General features: G+C 39.0%; 3 protein-coding genes across 7 annotated transcripts in view; 2 read left to right on the forward strand and 1 right to left on the reverse strand.

Annotated features, from left to right (window-relative positions):
- The first annotated feature begins 177 nt into the window (after positions 1–177).
- Positions 178–1,912, forward strand: LOC108150550 (chorion protein S38). The gene is made up of 2 exons (XM_017278781.2): positions 178–302; positions 772–1,912. Exons 1-2 carry the CDS (start codon positions 258–260, stop codon positions 1,627–1,629), a joined length of 903 nt encoding a protein of 300 aa, XP_017134270.1. The 5' UTR covers positions 178–257; the 3' UTR covers positions 1,630–1,912.
- A 1,830-nt stretch (positions 1,913–3,742) lies between these two features.
- LOC121466761 (protein ovarian tumor locus) lies at positions 3,743–8,940 on the reverse strand. Of its 2 annotated transcripts, XM_041707114.1 has the most exons (9): positions 8,853–8,940; positions 8,187–8,422; positions 7,815–7,912; positions 7,578–7,732; positions 7,121–7,516; positions 6,889–7,025; positions 6,590–6,715; positions 4,880–6,142; positions 3,743–4,469 (listed from the first exon to the last, which is right to left on the reverse strand). In XM_041707114.1, exons 2-9 carry the CDS (start codon positions 8,412–8,414, stop codon positions 4,293–4,295), a joined length of 2,580 nt encoding a protein of 859 aa, XP_041563048.1. In that variant the 5' UTR covers positions 8,415–8,422; positions 8,853–8,940; the 3' UTR covers positions 3,743–4,292. The 2 variants fall into 2 exon arrangements, with proteins under 2 accessions (XP_041563048.1, XP_041563049.1); XM_041707115.1 differs by lacking the exon at positions 6,590–6,715 and having other exon boundaries at positions 3,744–4,469.
- Positions 8,941–9,515: 575 nt separating this feature from the next.
- LOC108136556 (solute carrier family 41 member 1) overlaps positions 9,516–20,015 on the forward strand; it is a 30,191-nt gene continuing 19,691 nt past the window's right edge. The window contains exon 1 of one of the 4 annotated variants that reach the window (XM_041708149.1): positions 9,516–9,599. Coding sequence is in view for 2 of the 4 variants with exons in the window: in XM_041708152.1 (XP_041564086.1) it covers positions 14,727–14,832 (106 nt within the window). In the remaining 2 variants the exon portion in view is untranslated. Of the gene's footprint in view, positions 9,608–11,873; positions 11,957–14,711; positions 14,833–20,015 lie in introns of those variants that run through there. The other 3 variants (XM_041708150.1, XM_041708151.1, XM_041708152.1) reach the window with 3 other exon arrangements.

The raw sequence follows: 20,015 nt of genomic DNA on the forward strand, positions 1-20,015 counted from the left end.
GCGATGCGATGCGATGCGATGCGTGCGATCTATCAACATTTGACCATGTTTCGCTCGCATCGCGTGGGTCCGGAGCGGAACAGCCGGCACCAGAGTCGCCATCAATGCAAATGTCACGTAGCCGGAGCCGGAGACGCGCCCGGAGCATATTTAAAGTAGTCGGCCACCACTGGAGGGCAGCAGAAGACAGCAGACAGTCCAAGCGGGAGCACACCAGAGGCCCAAGAGCAACTGGAACTGCAAGACTGGGAGACAAGATGACGAGATCGACCTACATTTGGGCGCTAGCCGCCTGCCTCATCGTAAGTGTTAACGCTCGAAATCTTAGGATTATACTCAGAAGAGTTCTCAAAGTCTCCTCTTGTGTTGTCCCAGTATTGGGATTATTTCAAGATCCATGGAGATTTGGTTTAATGTCACTTTACAACAATGACAAACTTCATCCTTTATTGTTTCCAACATAAAAACTTATTTTCGAAAGAAAATTTGGTAACGAAATATTATTTTACCAGCCTTTATATGATTTCATAATCTATATGAAAATTTCTTCACAAGTAAATTTCCTATTTACCATTAACACTTCTTAGAAACTCAGAAGATTTTGGTGCCATTATATATCACTAATATATGATTCTCATATTGTATAGGGTTTTGAAAACCATAGTAAAAGAAAACTGTAGAAGAGATTTTAAAATTTTTCAAAGAAATATTTAATAAGCAAAAGAAAATAAAGGAGTGCCAATTATAACCCATTTCCCTCTCGTTTTGCAGGCCTGTGCGAGCGCCAATTACGGCGCTTCCCAGGGCTATGGACCCGGATCCGGTGGCCATAGCGGTGGCTCCGATGGCGGTGCCGATGCCGCCTCGGCGGCCGCAGCTGCTGCCGGTGGTGCCGGCGGAGCTGGTGGCGAGTACAGTGGTGCTGGCGCCAGTGCCGGTGCTCTGGAATCCGGAGCCGATGCCGCCGGTGTGGCCCAGGCTGGCCAGAGCAGCTACGGCTCCGATCAGAACATCCCGTACAAGGCGGTGAACACCAAGGGCAACACCCTCACCTCGTCGATCACCTATCCGCAGAACAAGGGCGAGATCCTGATCCATCGCCCCGCGCCCATCATTGTCAAGCGTCCGCCCACCAAGGTGCTGGTCAACCATCCCCCACTGGTGGTGAAGCCCGCGCCCGTGGTGCTGCACAAGCCTCCAGCAATCGTGCTGCGCAAGGTCTACGTCAAGCACCACCCACGTCGCGTCAAGGTTGAGCCCGTGTTCGTCAATGTGGTGAAGCCGCCAGCAGAGAAGTACTTTGTGAACGAGAACAAGCAGGGCTACGGACAGGGATCGCAGTCCCATGGACATGGCGGACACGCTGGACACGGTGGACACGGACACGGTGCCGGTCCCCACGGTGGTGCCCATGACGGTGGTCGTGCCCTGCCCGCCTACGCTTCGGGAGCTGACTCCGCCGCCGCCAGTGCTGGCTACCAGCTGCTCCAGAGCGGCAACCAGGGTCTCTCCGCCCTGGCCAACATCGCCGGCGAGGGTCAATATGCACCCGCCGCACCCAGCCATGGACATCAGCACTATAGCGCCGGTCCAGCCGGACATGGTGGCTATGCTCCTTCCTCTTATTAAAGAAGAAAAGAAAAGGATTGAGTGACTGCAGCGGCTACGGAATCTCCTGAAGCGGTTGTCCAGTCACTTGGTTATCCGGCTGATTAGTTACTATGTTTTAGAAACAAACAAAAAAAAAAAACAAAAAACACTGCCTGATCGCCCAATGCCCATGCCTACGCCCACGCCCACGCCCACCCATGCACACAAATCCGCATCCAAATCCACCCACCCATTCAATGGCCAAGGGGGCGTGGCACTCAGGTTTCTTTGCAAGCAAATAAAATATTTGAAAAAAAAAAAATCATTCTCAAATTAATGGTTATTTTCAAGGGTTTTTATAAGTCATTACAGTGCAGCTAGATATATACCCTATAAGGAGGTATTGACACTTTCGATTTTTGATTATATTTGATCTTCTTTTTACAACCAAGGAAAGTTGATTATAAGAGATTTATATACTTCTTTAGAACAATTTCGACTTTACCATGTTAGAACCATGGAAAGTTGATTATAAGAGATCAAAACACCTTAAATTTTTAATATTAAAAACAAAAATTTGCTATATAAAATATACGTTTTTTTTAAATATAAAAAGCATATGGCGGATCTTGAGAGAAGTTTGGAAATATTCAAAAGTTCTAGGCACAATAAACAACTATATAATACACAAGGTATAAATAAACTCGTTTACAAGTCGTAACTTATCATAAAAATTATAAATAAATATCGAATAAATGAAGGATATTTAGAAAAAAAAAATATCGAAAGAAATATCATATTTGACTCACCGGCAAATGTTTTCCTTCAGTGCCAGTTAAGTCGACAAATGCGAGTTCGAGAGCTTGAGGTTACCAAAAAGTGTCGCCTATAATCACACAAATTGGGAGTGCGAGCTGTCATTACAGCCATCGGTTGTCCTTCCCATTGTTCTGTTCAATCAACTTGAGTCCCACGCAACATTCAATAACAAACAAACAGCAACAACAGCGATAATAATGGGTATTGCGAAGAAGCGATCGCTTGATGACAGGTGAAATCGCAAAGTAGGTCGCCAGTGCCGCCCATTTGGCAGTTTGAAAATTCAGCATAAAAATGCGACACTTCTGCACAGCGATTTCAGTCTGTAAGCAGAAATAAATTGAGAGCATTAATAAAATAACCAAGTAAACAGAAATAATAAAGCCAACAGAGAAACGAATCGGTTCCAAGTTCAAAGCTTTTGGGCACAGTTTAAAAAGTAAAAACAAAAAAAAAAAAGTAAAGTGCGAAATGACTCAAACGGGCTTCCTTATGATGGTTCTGTGTTTTGCACTCCTCGCATTCTGTTCCGGACAAGTAAATACCTGGAATTGTTCTTTAAAAATAAACAAAACAAATAAAAAATAAATTCTAATGCAGGGTATCACAGAAAATCCTTATGACCGAAATTGTAATAAAAATATATATTGTTTGTTTGAAGATTCTTGAAAAACATCCCGCGCAGGTACGTTTACAAGAAAACAACTTAACAATTCTGCACAAATAATTATATAAACATTGTGACACTGAAACAGGGTTTCTGTGATACCATAGCTTGCTCATTATATACATAAGTAAGCCATACAAAGCTTCTTAACTATTTTTTAAAGTGTTTAGTACAGTGTGATAGTATTTTAAAAATTAAACTATTTAAATAAGCTAACCTTTTTAATGTTAGCTATACATTAGCGGTGCGTAAACAAATAAATAATGTATTTATTTTCCTTTCTTTCAATTAGCCATCCTATAGAAGGTCGACAGAAGCCAGCATGGATGCCCTGCACACCTTAACTCATCTTTTATTTAGCGTTATTGATAGTTTTAACTTGGGTTAGTTTTAATAATTCGTGGCAGATAAATTGGACACTATGAATTTCCAAATTATTTTTTTTTTTTTTTTTTTTTTTTTGATGTTACTAAGCACCAGTTTGTTTTAGGTGTAGTATTTTGAAATGTAAACCATGCAATAAATAAAATGACTATGATTAAAACTAGTTTTTTTTGCTTTGACTAGGAACATCAAAGACAACAAGGCAACAATAAAATCATGAAAATAAAGGATATTATGTCAGTTTTCTTATATAAACAAAGCAATCCACACATTTTGCATTTACAATCTGAAATCGCGCCGAAAGACGAGAATACCACGTACTTAAATGCAGCACTTGCAAGTCTTTCGCGTATTTTGTCTTTGCGTTACACTCGAATCTTGTTTTATTTATGGTTAATTTTCTGGAACACTTTACATGGGTGAGTCTCAAGCCGATCAGCGAGTTTATAAATATATAGGAGTATATATATAGAGTAAGTGTTAGTTGTAAGGTTTTTAAATAAATCATATAAATAGGTTGTTCTTGGGTTTCTTGCAGGCTACACCTTTACCGACTTTAGAGCAAGCGTTAAAAAAAATCGCATAAAATTACGTTGAATTACAAGTTTAAAATGAAGTTAAGTTGACATTTGCGTTAAGTTATGCAATCGATAGTTGTACAGAAGCTGAGTGGTAAATGGAGGAGCAGGTGGCATATAAAAAGTTGACTACAAATTTAAAAGTGCGATTAAATTTTAAAAGTCGTTGGTTGGAAGTGAATGAAATGGAATGCACTCGATGGGTAAGGCCTCTCCCTCTCTCTCTTTGAAATGATCTGATATTTTCCCCGTTTTTAGTGATGACGCGGTGCAGCATAGACGGCTGCTGGCTGGGATTGGATAGGCATGGGCACCGGTGCCTGCTGTCGCTGTTGCTGAGGCTGCGGCTGTGCCAGCGGCTCCATGTTAAAGTTGTTGATCACCTCGTAGGGGGCCACAAGAGGAGCTCCAATGCCCCAGGCATAGGGATTCTGGAAAATAAGTTCATTTAAAAGGCTTCTACAAATAAAGCGAAAACAAGAACAAATTTTCAGATAAAAAAAACGTTTTAAATTACTTTTTAAGCCGTGTTTCAAGTTGCCCTTTAACATATTGAACTATTCAAAAAAATACAAGAATAAACTAAAACCGACTAATAATGATCAATTCAAGATATTAAGTCAAGATAAAGTTATAAATTAAACGATTAATTTTATTGGTTTTTATTGGCCTGGTTATAGATTTCTATAACACAACTTTCATCGTCAGAATATTTCCAGTTTCAAAGTCTAAAGCTTTATTCCGGTAGCAGACAAAAATGACAAATAATTGCTAGCCTATTGCTATAAATAATAACCTAAAAACAAATATAGATGTATACAAATGAGTGCTGTTCTCATACCTGTCCTGGTGTTGTTCCTGGTAACTGAGGCGGTCCCGCTTTGTGGAAAAATATCGGCGGCGGCGGCGGTTGGAGCAGCCGCGGCGGCGACATCAAATGATGCGGAGGGGGCGATGTGTAGAAACTAAATTGACTGCCATTCGAGCTGGGCGAGGGGGTGGGCGTGGGCAGAAAGGCCGCTGGCCCCAACTGATCCTTTAGGTCATGCAGCTGCTCCGGGCGTTTACCGCGACCTTTGCCCATAATCATAGTGCGCTTGGAGTAGGCGGCTTTCTCGAGCGGCGGCGACTGCTGCTCCGCAGCATTTGCCGCCTCTGGCGAAGAAGGCGGAGTGGCCTCGGCCGCCAAAAGGTCCTCTCCGGTGCCGCCGCCTCTTCCCGGCTGTTGGTCCGTGTTGTTCTGATGATTGTATGCCATTATCGATAGATCCTCAGGCGGCGCTTGATGGGCCATACGCCAATGCATGTCCACGCCCATGTTGTAGAAGTATCTCAAAGTGCTCACATCCACTGGCAAATCCTCACCGTTCAGGTGCAGGGAACGACGTGGTTCTCCGACCCCGGCAACATTTAGCGGTGGCGGAGGAAGAGGCATAAAGGGGTGTGCACCCGGCATGGCAAGAGCTCCCGGTGGTGGCGGACCATAACCACCGAAGGGCATGTAAACACAGCCCTCGGCTGACGGGGGATGCGGTGTTCCCGGCATGGGAAATTGAAACTCCTCGGAAAGCGCCAGCGGAGACGAGGGCCACGGTGGAGGAGCCTGACTGGGGCGACCCGCCAACAGGGGCAAATAGTTCATATATTGAGCGGGCGGTGGAGCAGCTGAAACTGCAGTCTCTTGGTTTTGGTTGGAATTCGATTTCTGTCCCTGAGCCCTCTGTTCCTTTGAACGCTGCTGCTGCTGCTGCTGCTGCTGCTGCTGTTTCTGTGGCTGCTCCTCCAAATCCGTCTGCTCCTCAACCGGATTCTGGTTTTGCTGATCAGGATCCCGATGATCGGCCTGCTGCTCCTCCTGGTGGTGGGCCTCTTGATAGCAATTCTCCAAGGGTATGTAGCCCTGCATCGGCATCAAATCACACTTGCTGGGCTCAAAGTATTGCCCCATTTCGAACACCTTGTTCTTCTTCCATTTCGAAATCTTGTTGGCTTTGCCGACAAACTTGGGCAAATGGACTCGATTCATCTGGCGCTGATAGCGGTAGGGCAACGCCCACGGACGGTACTCTTCTGGCGGCAAGGGATGCAGCGACTCGTAGGGAACCTGGGCCAGCAAGAGATGTCCATGTTAGTAAGGTTTTCTTTTTTATGTAACAAGGTGCTTATCAGCTAACACGAAAGAAAGACTAGCTTCGGATACCGAAACTGAAGGGCACCCTTGCAGATTAAGATTGATATTTTCAGAAATATAATCAAACACACATATTTACAGCAAACAAATTGAATCTAAGAAAATAGTTTTCTAAAAAATATAAATCCACTCTCAAATATTTCAGAAATAAAATCATAATCATGTTAAATAAATTATGACATATGGATATTGAAACAACGTAATTCAACTCGAAATTCAAGAATTTCTGAAGTTTTTGTTTTAACTACAATACAAAATATTAATATTAATGCTATCAAATTTGATTTTAAATAATAAATAAATAAATATGCAGCTCTGCAAGGGCGGGTATACATTAAAAACAGGTAAGAAAAGCGGTACCCATAGCTTTTGGCCTAACATCTCGGCAAAGACGACGCAGGTGGTCTTGTCTTTGGAGATGCTTTGAATGTGGCACGTGTACATCTCCGATTCGTACTCCAATTCCACCTTGCACTTTGCGCCAACCTGGAAAACAAATCACACGGCAACGAGACGAGCAAGAATAAAAGCTGGACGTATACTAAAGCGTAAAGTTTGGCGAGTATGAAGATGGAAATGAAAGTGTTTAAAGCTTGATGGGTTGACATGAAACATGCGTATGTGTGCTTAACGATTATTAAAATTCCACCCGAGTTTACCTTAAAGTTATAGTCATTGACGTAGACATTATAACGCTTGGCCTCCTTGCGCATATCGTTCCAGCAATCAAATTCGATATTCCGATACATAAACGGGTCCATTGACTTGGCCACCTTGTAGGGAAACGGTGTGATGCCTGAAAATCAAAAGTGCAAACCATTAGAAAACTGTAATAAGGATCTTGAAACGGTCAAAATAAAATAAATTGTATATTTTATAGGGTATACTGACCATCATACAAAAGTTGGCGCACACAGGACTCCAATCGGTTGGGACACATGGGCAGATGATCGTTTGATTCGTGGCCACCAGTGCCAGGTAGTTTCCGATCCTCCTGTTGTTTCGATTCCCGTCGGCTTGTCTTTCGACTATTATTGCTCTGAATGCCACAGGTGCTGTGGAAATTGCACAGCATAAAATTCTCCAAAATGCAGTTGGTGTTCTCCGGCAGATCAAGCGCGAAAGTGTGACCATCGGAGCACTGAATGCCAATCATATAGCCCTGGTCATTGAACTGCACATCGGACTTATCCCAATCGAAAGAGTGTGGATGCAACATGATCTCCACGGCGAACGATACGTCGGGCAGTTTGAACAGCTGCTGGTATAGCAACTTAAAGCTGATCGCTGGTAAATATACAAAGTACCATATAAAGCAGCTAATTTATATAAATAGGCAACCACCTACATTGACAAATCGCGGCAGTTTCTATATAGTTTACTTCAAAGACCGAATCAAAGTGATTCTCGTTGTTAAAAAAGACCCGAAAGTTTTCCGGATAGCGTCGATTGAAAATCACACTGGTTCCCATGTTGTAGGGCTCATACAGAATCACATTGCGTCTGGGAATATGTAAGGCAATAAGGAAAGTTTAGAGTTTGCACTAGTTTTTTAATGTTATAACCATATTTTTTTTAGGCTTACCGATACAGGCAGGACATAGCGCGCAGTTCTGTCATGGTTCCATAGGTCTTGGGCTTGGACATGTCCTGCATGTAGCTATCAAAATCACCTGGGATGTCCTGCAGAATATAAAATTAGAATAAGTCGAAGCTAATATGGGGCAGTCTAATAAACTTAAATAATATATATGTATTCTATAGAGATTTCTCTATAACCAACAAAACAAGTTTACATTCAGTAAAGAGTTTTCTTGCAATTTCGAAGGATTTGTGTAAATGTGGTTTTGTTGAGGTTGTATGTAATTTTCCTTTTTCTTTTGAAGTTTATAAATATTCGACTTTTTCCCATAGATTGCCTGTTAGGGAAAAATACGAATGTGGGTGGAATCGCTACCTTCTCGAATATGCGTCGTTTTAGGGTCATGAACCGGACGCATTCCAGTCGAATTTCATAGTGCAACATCTGGGTGTCGTACATCTGCTCGGCGATCACCCGAAACAAACTGGAGGCGTCCCGGGCCGTGTGCTTCCGGTAGAGACCGCGGCTTTCCAAGTACTGATCGTACGGATCCGGGGCCTGTCTGCTGCCGGACGTAATAGGGCGCTGCGCTTGCATGTCCATGGCGACTTCTAAAAAAAACCATAAATACATAAGCTAACATTCCAACACGATTTTAGGTTACGGGAAGTCCCATTTTCCCTACGCCCATCCAGTCGCAGTTTCTTTTGGCACGAGAGTCAAATAACTAACTAGAACCAAATTTAACTATAGTATTCCATTGCTTCAAGTCAAATTCTAAGCAATATTTTAATTTTTTCAAGGGATCGGTATCCCCACAGATTAGAGCGAGATAGCCATATTGAAGATCAAATTGAAAATGGCGGAGTTCTAGGCATAACGAAGACAAAACAAAGGTGAAAAGCAATAGGTAACGCTGACAAAGAAAACTTAAAAATTTGTTTATAATTTATTAAATCTGGCAGAATCTTCTTTTTCGTCGACTTTACGTAAAAACGTATTAATACGATATTAAATAATAGAACATTTTTTCGACTTAACTGGTATTCTGGTTTCTTCCGTCCACCGATTTGTCACTCAAATAATCAATAACTTATGTATATTAGTTCTGCAGCACCCGCACTTAGCACCGTTACAAAGAAAAGAAATCAAGCAAATGGCAATGATCTTACCTTCCAGGAAATAGGAACCGAGTGTGAGAGAAGAAGCTTCCAGTGGTTGGAAGGATGTTACAAAAGGGAATAGAACAATAGGGATGTGAACACCGTGGCAGATCACAAGTTTAATGCATAATTATTTTAAGTTAATAAGGTTAATTAAGAAATAATTAACAAAAAAACAAGTGGATTCAAATACATAAGATTACGAGAACATATCTTTAGACGAGCTTTTATTAGGAATATCAAATCCAATACATTTATAATAAAACGTTACAAAACTGAGATACAAATTAAAACTTGTAATCTAAAATTCTCTTTGGAACACAAGAATATTTAAATTTAAAAAGCAATGTTTTTGCGGCAAGAAAACTCCCCTACCGCTGTCTATCGATGACAGCGATAGCCGCATCATCTGTTCCGTGTCATCCCTAAAAGTGCCAGACATGTTTCGCAGCATTGCTGTTGTTGTTGGCCCTTTTACAAGGGGGTGGAAAATGACGCTTTCCACACGACGCGTTTTTGTTGTTGCCTGTGGCGGCTCGTCGCAGTTCGAAATTGAGAGTCAATGAAGCCAGGAGCAAACTTCCAGTTCGCGCTGTTACCGCGACAAAAGTTGTCTGGAAGAGATGTGAGTGTGTGAGTGTGTGTCTTCTGTTCAGTTCTTTTTTTTTTTGTGTTAAGTTCCGATATTTGTTTATTGTTAGTTAATGTCGTTATTTGGTTATCTTGCGAGTGTGTAAACGAAACGACTATGATTTCTGTTCTCTCTCGGTGTTTCATCTACTTTCCGCCATTGCCTTGTGTTTTTCCTCCTGCCAACCGACAAGTAAAAACCAGAATATATAATAATCACTCATTAACAAAAACAACAACACGTGGGCTCAACTACACAAGCACAGGCACGCAACGAACGGGATGGGTCCGTTATGAAATTGGAAGGAGTGCGCATAAGGGAGGAGAAAAATGTGCAGTTATTTTATTTCCATGCCGTAAAAATCAATAGGAGTGACAAAGCACGTGTGCCAAGGCAAATCGATAAACCGTTAATCAAGTTTGTTGAACGCGTGTCGTTCCATCTTGCTCCTCCACGCGCTTTGTTTGCGCCCCCTCTCTTTCCCACGCTCGCGTGAATGAAATTTGTTGGTCCCTTCCCTTTCTCTAGTTCCACGATTTTCGATTAACTGGGTCAAAACTTGCCTCTGACATAAATATTATTTTTTTCGTGATATTCGTGATATTGGTTTGGCAGGTGTCGAGGTCAATGTCACGGTCTCGTTCGCAAAGTCGTCTGCTGACCTTCGAACCTTGCCTCGTTTTTGCCGACAATTAATTGATTAAATCCGGCCAATATATAGATGGCCGTCTTATCAATATACCCCTTATACAACTATCCTGTTCTCGCGCCTATCTTATCGCCAAAAAGTGGGGCCTGAAACCGAAGTTGCCGGGTTTCTAGATAAGTGCTCCATTAGCCCCGTCTCACTCGCTCGCTAGTCTTGACATGTGTCGCTCAAACGCGACTTAACGCTTCATAAGATAAAAATAAGCGTTCTTGTTTCCGAAAACCCTTCAATTCTATTCTATTGAATTAAACTTAAATTTGTTGTGACTTTCAATATACTTTTCCAAATTAAAAACTATTCTGTTTGTAGAATTTCGCAATAGCCAAACGTGGCCTACGGATCAATGCTTTTGAGCTAAAATTAGGTGAATTGAACATTATTGAAAGTTTTCAGATATTTATCTAATTTGTTTTTCAGAATATACCCTTCAAAATTAAACAAATTGTTATATATATTAACATTTTGGATTACCTTTGTTCTTAAAATAATTTTCCAAAAACTAGTTTTATATAGCAGTTAATAAAAACGTAGGGCTGTTCTTGGTTACGGTTTAAATATATACTCTTAACATGTAAAATATAGATTTTTCTAGAATAGGTAAACGCAATTTCGAGAGTTTTCGAAATTCGGAACCACTCGACAGTTTCCTTCTGCTCTTTTTCTCTGATGCGATTGTTTGCCGGTCGACGGCAAAGTATTTCTGTTTGCTGCTTTTAGTTGCCTTTGAACATTTTAGCTTGACGCGTCTTCGCTGAAAAAAGAGGAAAAAGGTAAAGAATAGAGCAGAAGCATCAGCCCAAACAAAACAAAGAGAATTCGCTGACCAAGAGAACCATTTGCCAAATGTGAATTGTGCATGTGAAATATCTTTTTTTGTTTGGCTGATAACCGGTTCGGGTTATTTTATTATCTCCACTCGGTTGAACCGCACACAGTGGTGTACCGAAAAATTTGGATCACTCAACTCTCAGTAAAGTGCCTGTTATTCGGACAACGAATGTGTTTATAGGGCAGCACTATATTTTGTAGACTAGTAAACAATTTTTGATAGTATACTCGACTTTCTATAGCCCGAACATATCGGCCACAAAAATATAGGTTTATATAAAACCTTTGAATTTTCAGAGTTAAAAAGTTTCAATTTATAAAAAAATGTTAATTTCTCTTTATAAAAATTTTTATTTATTGGTACTAAAGCTTTAATAGTTTCGCATTTAAAAAAAAATTACTAAGACTTTTAAGAACTTGGTTGCATGCTTAGACATATTAGATCTTTTTGAGCTAAATTAATTGAGTATAAATTTAATAAACCTATATATAACTATTATATAATAACAGCTTGAAAATTTCAATACCCTCCTGTGATTTACTTAAAAATAAATGTTGCGTACTTAAAAATAAAGTGTATTGCTGCCTTAAAAAACAAAATTTTTTTTTTTCGATTTGATAATTTTGCTTTACTTGAATTTGTGCTTTTCTTTTGGTTTTCTTTTTCTTTTCACATATTGCTTTGCCAATCGAATCGGTAAAATACCACTTGCCACTTGTTGTTGTGCCAGTCGCAAGATGCAGCCGATTTACAGTAGCGGCACCAACAGTGGCGGCGAGAAAAATGAGACCCGCATGCGCCGCAGGCCCATACGTAAGCTATTTTTGTCACTTAAACCGCCTTGTTTTTGAGTTTTCCCCCGACTAACATTTTCCCCCTGCTTCTTAATATTTGTTTTTTTTTTTAACGATTCTTATTAATGTTATGTTACCTTTATAACTTATGCTTACCTACAATAGCAAGGTCGTTCTAATAATAATCAATAACACGACTTTGATTTAACGTTCTGTAAAACAATCTAATTTATAAAAACTAACTTCTGTATTTATTATAAAAAATTAAAGTAAACGACTACAGATAAAAAGTATTTGGTATTTTGGTAGTACTTTAAAGTTTCCCAATTTAAATGCTTGAAACTGAAATTTACACAGCTGCCACTGTGAAATGTAATTTTATTCGCTACTTATTTTATAAACATTCCTAATGGCCTCTCTCTTTGTTTGTCCCTTTTGTTTTACTTAAGTTTATTTTAGTTTATTTGGTTTCGCTTTGACATCTTTTATTGCTTTTCTCATAATTTGCTGCACGCTATTTTTAGAGCTATGTAAAATGCATTTCGCAGCAATTAGTTTAATGCAAAGTATTAATATTTGTTTGTTGGATTTTTACACTAATTGCATTATGCTAACAATTGGTTTTATTTACGTGACCCTGAAAAGCAAAGTTTAAGGCCAGCGGCAAGCAGTGCGGCATTCGCCCCGTACCGCTGCACTGCTTAGCCCACCTAGCTTAGATATAACTTCTTGGTTGAGTTGGTCCGACTTCACTTGACTCCCGACTTACTGCCATTTGTTTATTTTGTGTAAACACGCCAGCGGTTATTTTTTTGTGTTTGTGCAATCGCCAGTTCGGCTGCAAGTGCAATTTGCAATGGCACTTGCAGTTGCACTTTCATTGCCATTGCCAGATGACGAGGCTTAACGGTTCAGCGCCGTCAGCTGTTTATGTGGAGTTTAATCGATTGCATGAAAAGCACAGTAGAGGTCAACCGCATAGCATCGCCAACTTAAGGGGTTTTTGATTAGATCAACTAACATTGAGCTTCATTTCTATAAGGCTGAATAAGCCATGCTAATAATTTCTGAAGATAAAACGAAGTAATAAGCTCACCTAAAAAATGTTATTATTAACAAGATTCTTACTTTATAATATTTGTATTTTATTTTAAGACATCATTTTTTTACAACTTAGAAGAAATACCATAATATTCTCTGCGAACGTTTTTCATATTTATTTAATAACCTACAATTAAATCCCGCAGCGGTGGTAATAACTTGAAGTATTTGAAGCCATTATTTATGAGCTAATATCTCGACCGAAGCTGTATGGACAAAGCACGTCATTCGTGCATTGGGCAACATAATCGATATCTTCTATCGCTTATGACTTACCCAATGAATCGTGAATTGAATAACTTAACCTAGTAACATTTAGTTTGATGTTGTTGAGGCTTTTGTTTACGGCATTGTTTACAAACATTTTCAGTCCAGTTGCAGTTGCATTCGTTTTATATTTATTTATTTTCATTGCCGTTGTCGGCTTCCCTTCTCACCTTTTTTTTTTAGAGGCAGCAGCGCATAACGGCTTTTTGAGTGCCCCGCGCATGAGCATTTAATCTTTTTCGATTTATCATTGTTTTTACTGTCTTTGTTTACCCTATTTGAGTGGTTTTTGGCCATTTCGATCTTTGGCTCAAGGGCTTACACGCGCCCACCTCCAAAGATACTGTTGTGCTCATATTTATAGGGCTACAATTAGTTCAATATATAATTTTATAATCAGTAAAAATTATTGAAATTAATTAAATTCAGGGCACCCTATCTTAATGGACCTCAAGCTCTTAACTTTATTTATTTGTAACATTATGACATGAATATTTAACAGTCAAATTTATTTTAAGTTCTCAGTGCTATTATTGGTATCTCGTCTGTATATTCAGGGGTGCTCAAATTGAGCAGCATTTTGCGTAGGTGTCAAGAGCTTTCTAGACCCAAAAGCGCTCGTTATGACGTCAGTGGTGCCGAATGCATGCTGCGTGGTAAACACTCCAGTCAATATTGGCATTAACACCTCATCTTTGGTTTCCACTTAACAGACAGCGTCATTTGTTGTCTTTGGCAAATCTATGGGAATTAGGACCTTGCTGCAAATTGACTATGGGAAATAAATAAATTAATTGGGTCCACTTTACCACTCACAGACCATTAAAATTCTATTGAGCTGTGTTTTTTTTAAGACAACCACAGTCGAACTTCTCAAAGTAAAACTACAAGTAAATATCTTATCCTAAAACATATTTCATACATAATAATAACAATATTTTTCTTGAAAAACCAAATTTCATAAGGGAGAATCACATTAAAACGGAAATAAAAAAGCAAATCTATGTAAGAAACTAGTTTTTATTATTAAACTTCTCAGACGCTTAACACCTTTTTTGCACAACCCCCAAAAATCCGGTTCACTTTTTTGTGCTCTTTCCAAAACACAAACTATGTTAATATATATTTAAGAGGAGGCACATAACATATGTGTTTATATAGAGACCTCGATTTGGCGCGTTTCTGAAGCAACCCAATAAGAAACTGTGGCCCAGCCAGTCAGAACTTAGTCGACATTGATAATCTGTTGCGAGAAATAATCAAAATTTGGAACACAAAATTTAGTTTTGATATTCCTTAATCGGCTTTTCGCATTAAATCGGCGGTGACTATGAAAATGTGGCTGATTTTCCAAAGAGAACACGTTGGGAGTCAACTTCGAGCTGCATTAATATAGATATAGGACCACCGATTTCAAAATTATGGATCGGCTGCTGGGCGGCCAAGGGGGGCGGTGTGGGCGTGGCACTTACTGCGGTTACGCCCGCCTCGTGAACACCTGTGATGACGAAAGCCCAGATGAGGCAGGTATGTCTGTGTATCCCACCAGAGAATTGGAGAATTAGAGAATTAAGGAATTAGTGAGTGAGTGAAGCGGCGAGAGGGAGAGAAAATTAACACAGAATTGTGGATTTAGAATTGTTTGTTTGCTTAGCTACTAAATGTTTGCCCAAATAATTGTTGACATTTGTTTTGATAGTTAATTTCTGACGCCTGCTTAATATTCAGCTGACTCAGCGTCAATAATTTGTGAATTAGCAAAAAAGATGCATTAATGACTGCATAAGGCTTTACTTTTTTCCCCAAAACATATTAACAACATAAATCAAAATAACTGCATATATTTATTTACATGAAATATTGAATTATACATAAATAGGAAATGTTTCTAAAGAAATTTGATGTGTATGTCTTATTACCTAAAGTAATTATGGAATTATGGAGCAATTCTTTTCCTGGAATTATCTTTTTAATTAACGCTAGACAATTGTTGCAATTTCAGATCAGATAACAGATTTTTCGTAAACATAGTTTGTTGCGCTAGCAAACCCTTCTTACTTATTTACAATTTCCCCTAATAACTAATTTGACTATTTTGTCTATTATTTATTGCTTAACGTCTGACTCCTTGAGCAATCCGCGAATTGTTGACACTGTCATTAGGCTATTTCATCAAAATTACAATTGACTTTTATGGCCTTTGCTGTTCGCTTTTTACAGTCGGCTGGCTGCCCTCTGGGAATTGAGTTATCAGCAAAGAACCAAACACACAAAAAGGTGATCATCTTTAGCTGTGTGGGCGAGCATTGTAAAATAATTAAGCTGCGCCGCAATTCGTTTGAATTGTTGGTTGTTTTCGACGTTGATAGAGGTTTCCCCATAATGCCTGCGATAAGCACCAGTCCAGAGCCATACGATTCCAGATAATATCCGTCATTTATGGATGAAAGAATACCTGAATTTGGGCCAATGACTCAGTCTTCATTGGGTCAAGACTGGTAATAGTAAACAAATCATATAGTTCTCCCCCAATCTAAGGGTTCCACTGCGTATTAGCGAATGGCGATGCCAATTCCGCTATCGCAAAACCATAAAACAATAATATTAGAGTGTTGAAAATTGTTGGATAGATCAAATCGTTTTGGAATTGAGTCAAATTTATAACTACTCATAAAACAGAAGCGGAAATGGAATTACAGTTGGGGTCTTAGATTTTATTGGCTAGTTTTGCTTTACTGGGTGAGCTCTATAAATCTATATTTGTCGTATTATAAATAAGGGTCTTGTATAATCTTATAAATTGTGTTTCACTTTCAACTTTGTTAGCCATTTTAAAAGGGTATTTCTCCAGAATGTCCTCGTTTAGGGCCAATAAATAGCGGTGCTTTCGTTTACTCAGAAATGGTACTTAACTATTGCACATTCTGTTGATCTTTTAACAATAGCCCTTAAATTGGATTTTACCTACTGTCAAGATTGTTTTGCTCAATAATTTTATGCGCGATATGCTGGGTTCTTTTTTATGTGAAAGCGTATTTGTAAATTGCTACTTAGCAATTCGTAGATTATTACTATTTGATAATTATTATTATTTTATTGCCTTTTGAAGTGTTATTAACTGAGTTTTCGAGTCAACTTTTTAATTAAATTTCTTATCACTGCTTTGGAATAGCAAAATTTCATAGTATTATTGTCATCGTTGGGAACATCCGTTTTTACATTTCAGTCTTGACTTTTTGGAGGAAAATAAACCTTCACCTGACTCATCAGTTGCTAATCTTTCTATAATACTTTGTGATCTTTCTTTCCTTAAATGGGAATGAAACTTTGCAAGTTTTTCTGAAGAAAATGTAATCAAAGGCCATAGCCTCATTATTCTACCAAATTCTTATTGGCGAGAACTTCCCATATCTCAGGGGAACTTCCCCTTACGTGAGTGAAACCACCCCCTTCTATCGAAGGGAAATTCTCAAAGATAATGCATGAGAATTTTGTGTAATTTTAATGATAACTTTCGATCGGCTATCGATGAGCACTCTACAGTTGTAACGCTCACGAGGAGGAAGTGATAATGAGGTGATCCAATAAAAAGACAGTGGCGCTAACTTGTCAACGACCACGTCCGTCCGACAATTGTTGTTCAAAAAGCAAGGTCAGGGGCAAGGCCAGAAGCCAAACCACCCAAAATAAAAAGTTAAATAAAAACATTTCAAACGCCAAACGAGGAAACATTACATAAACGCGTCGCACACACGTATCCCCGTATCTATGGACGCGGTGTATCTGTATCTGTATCTCAATCGGTATCTGTATCTGTGGCTGGGAATACTAATCAAGGCAAATGACGCGTGTCGTTGGCTTTTGTCTCGACTCTTCAAAAGACCAAAATCGAAATCAGAAAAGCGTCGCTGTTGGAATGATTAAACCCGTTGATAAATTGCACAAACCACGAATTAAAAAAAAAGAAAATAAAAAAAAACAAAAAAAAAACACCTGAGAAGCACTGGGAATGCACTCGACGTGATAAGAATCGCATCGTTTCTTCCGAGGATTCCGGGTAGGATTGTCAAATTTATATCACAACAGTGTATATGAACTCAAACAAAAATGTTGACAACCCTTGCCATGCAATACAAACACGTATTGTTTTAATATACCAAAAAATAGAGTGACTAGTCCTTTAATTTACAAGACTTATCTTGTAGCGCTAGAATTAGAATAACAATAAGTAATAATAATAAGTTTATAATAAAAAATATTTGTATATAAATAATGGCAATCATACCCGGAACGCTCACATTTTAAGAACTCTTATTCAAGGATAGCTCTTAAGACATTTTTTTGCTTTAATTAAAAATGGAGATTTCGTCCAAAGTTTCCCTCCGATTAGATTCGCATGTATGCTATATCTCTGTGTAAATACAGGCTCCACTCAAGGTTTTGACCATGTCCATCCCTGCAGTTCCCCCCTTTGGATTCCTGGACTTCACTTGTGTGGTACTTCACATCAAGATCAAGTTTGCATGAGCCGTATATGACTGATATAATTTTAGCCAAGTACGTGACGACTGATAATGCCAAAGGAATCGAAATTGAAAAACGAAATCGGACTAAGGAAAGTGGTCAGGAAGCAGGGGAGGGGTGGTTCGATCGGATGGATGAAGCAAAAACCACCTGACAAAATTGCAATCTACGCACGTTTGGTGGGAATACCCTTTACTGTCGATATGGGGTCGATGTACTACGATATGGCATTAAAAAACCACGCGACAAACAAAGCAAGCACACAAGCAAGGAAATGAATGCTATACAAAAAAAACAAAGAAATAGAAAAAATATATAATTGAGATAACAGATCTTAAGGAAAGAACATACTTTGTAAAATAAATCATTGTGGTTTCAAACTAAATGCACTTGATAGAGCATCTTTATTGTCGTTATGGAATCTATATTTCCCCAATCGATTGTATCTTTCGAGTGGCCAAAGGATGAGGTTTTGGAAGGGGGCCTGTGTCTTCTGATTTCGGTTTTAACTTTGCGTCATCGAAAAGTACTTATGTCCAGCAAGATTCTGCCAGGTTCGATCAATTGATAACCATTATCTCGCCGTGGCCAGTGGCCTTTTAAACGACTGAACGACAATGTTCAGTCAACTCGACTAGTTAGCGGGATCAGATCGGACTCATAAAAAAACAATATATGTGAGTCACTCATGGTCAGATGGAGTCAAAGAACTTGTTCAGGTGACCCAAAAGGTGTTGATAACTCTGATTATCTTTAGCCTACAAGTGTTGCTTTGGTAATTCCCAAATGGTAATGTTAAATTATATTATGGGTACACTCAATACGATCATTTATATATCTCTCACAACACAAAAATAGATTTTTAGTTTTTAAAACGTTTCTGAAAGAAAAATTATACAACTCGAGTAAGCTCTACATTTCATAAATAAGTTTCCAGTTTATATGGAAAAACATATTTTTAACCAAAAAGAATCCTATTTAGAGTTATGTCCCATTTCTTTTAACACAAAATTGTTGTCAGATGATATCGTAACTCACATTTTGTATACGCTTTGAGTTATCTGACAGAAAAGTTCCCGAAATCCCGGCACATCCACGGAGATACCCGGCACCCAATTGAGGGGTATTCCTAAACGTAGTATTCCTAAACGATGCGGGTCTTTACCGCAATGACTCATTACAGCCATAGCCAAATTGCTTGTCTGTTTTCTATCTAAGTATCTTTGTATCTGCCAGGTATTTTTTTCCTGTGTTTCTTTTGGTGGAGAAACAAAAGAAGGCAAAGTAACGTAATCGTTTGTCAGGCAACGAATGCTCGTATGCAATTAATATGCACATCTTGCGCGATAAGATTGTGTCGAACACATCTGTAGATCTTTTTTTCTGGTTTTTCGCAAACATTTTATTGTATTGGCCTTTTGTCGCTGCCACCTGTCAATAGTTAGGTGTGCAACGAATTTCCCTAAAACACAATTAAAGCTCATTACATCTGTATAATTGGTTGGAATTTAGATGCGGGGTGGTTGGTGGGGCTCAAGGCGAAGGGACGTTGGCGTAATAATTCATGTTGCAATTTGCAGCTGCTTATTTCATTTCAATCGCGTGCAACGCTCAAAACAGGTCTCTCAATCCCTAGTTCAAGTTGAAGGTTTGCCCACACTGGAAACAAAGTTATTCACAAAAGTTTTAAAATTGTTATGGATGGTTTTTAATATTTGATGTAATTAGATTATAATATTCGCTTTAAAAAATGATTGTAAAAAGTGTTAGGGGTATCCGGCAGTGCGACCATTCCATCAAATAAAATATAATATTTGGTCACACTGCACTTTTTTATGAAATCCAATATTAGTTAAGATTAACTTTAAAATATTAACTATAATTTGAAATGAATTTAATATTTCTTACTAATTATTTAATTACAATTTTTTGTTTACAATATAACATTTTTGCTCTGTGTAGATTAGCATAGGCATGGGTGAAATTTGTGGGAGGGTAAAATGCCCCAAAGGGGCAGACGTCTACAATTTACTGACGGAACTAGCGGCGATCGTTGATCGTAATTATCTATCAGGCAGACAATTTGATTGAACGAACGCCCCCCTGGCCCCAAAAAAAACACCTCTTCCACCAATTTTTCAGCCCCTACTGTTCAGTTCATCAATTGCCAATCGATACACTACGAG

The sequence above is a fragment of the Drosophila elegans genome, unplaced genomic scaffold (assembly GCF_018152505.1).
Source record: "Drosophila elegans isolate 14027-0461.03 unplaced genomic scaffold, ASM1815250v1 contig_149, whole genome shotgun sequence".
In the NCBI taxonomy this organism is placed as follows: Eukaryota; Metazoa; Arthropoda; class Insecta; order Diptera; family Drosophilidae; genus Drosophila; species Drosophila elegans.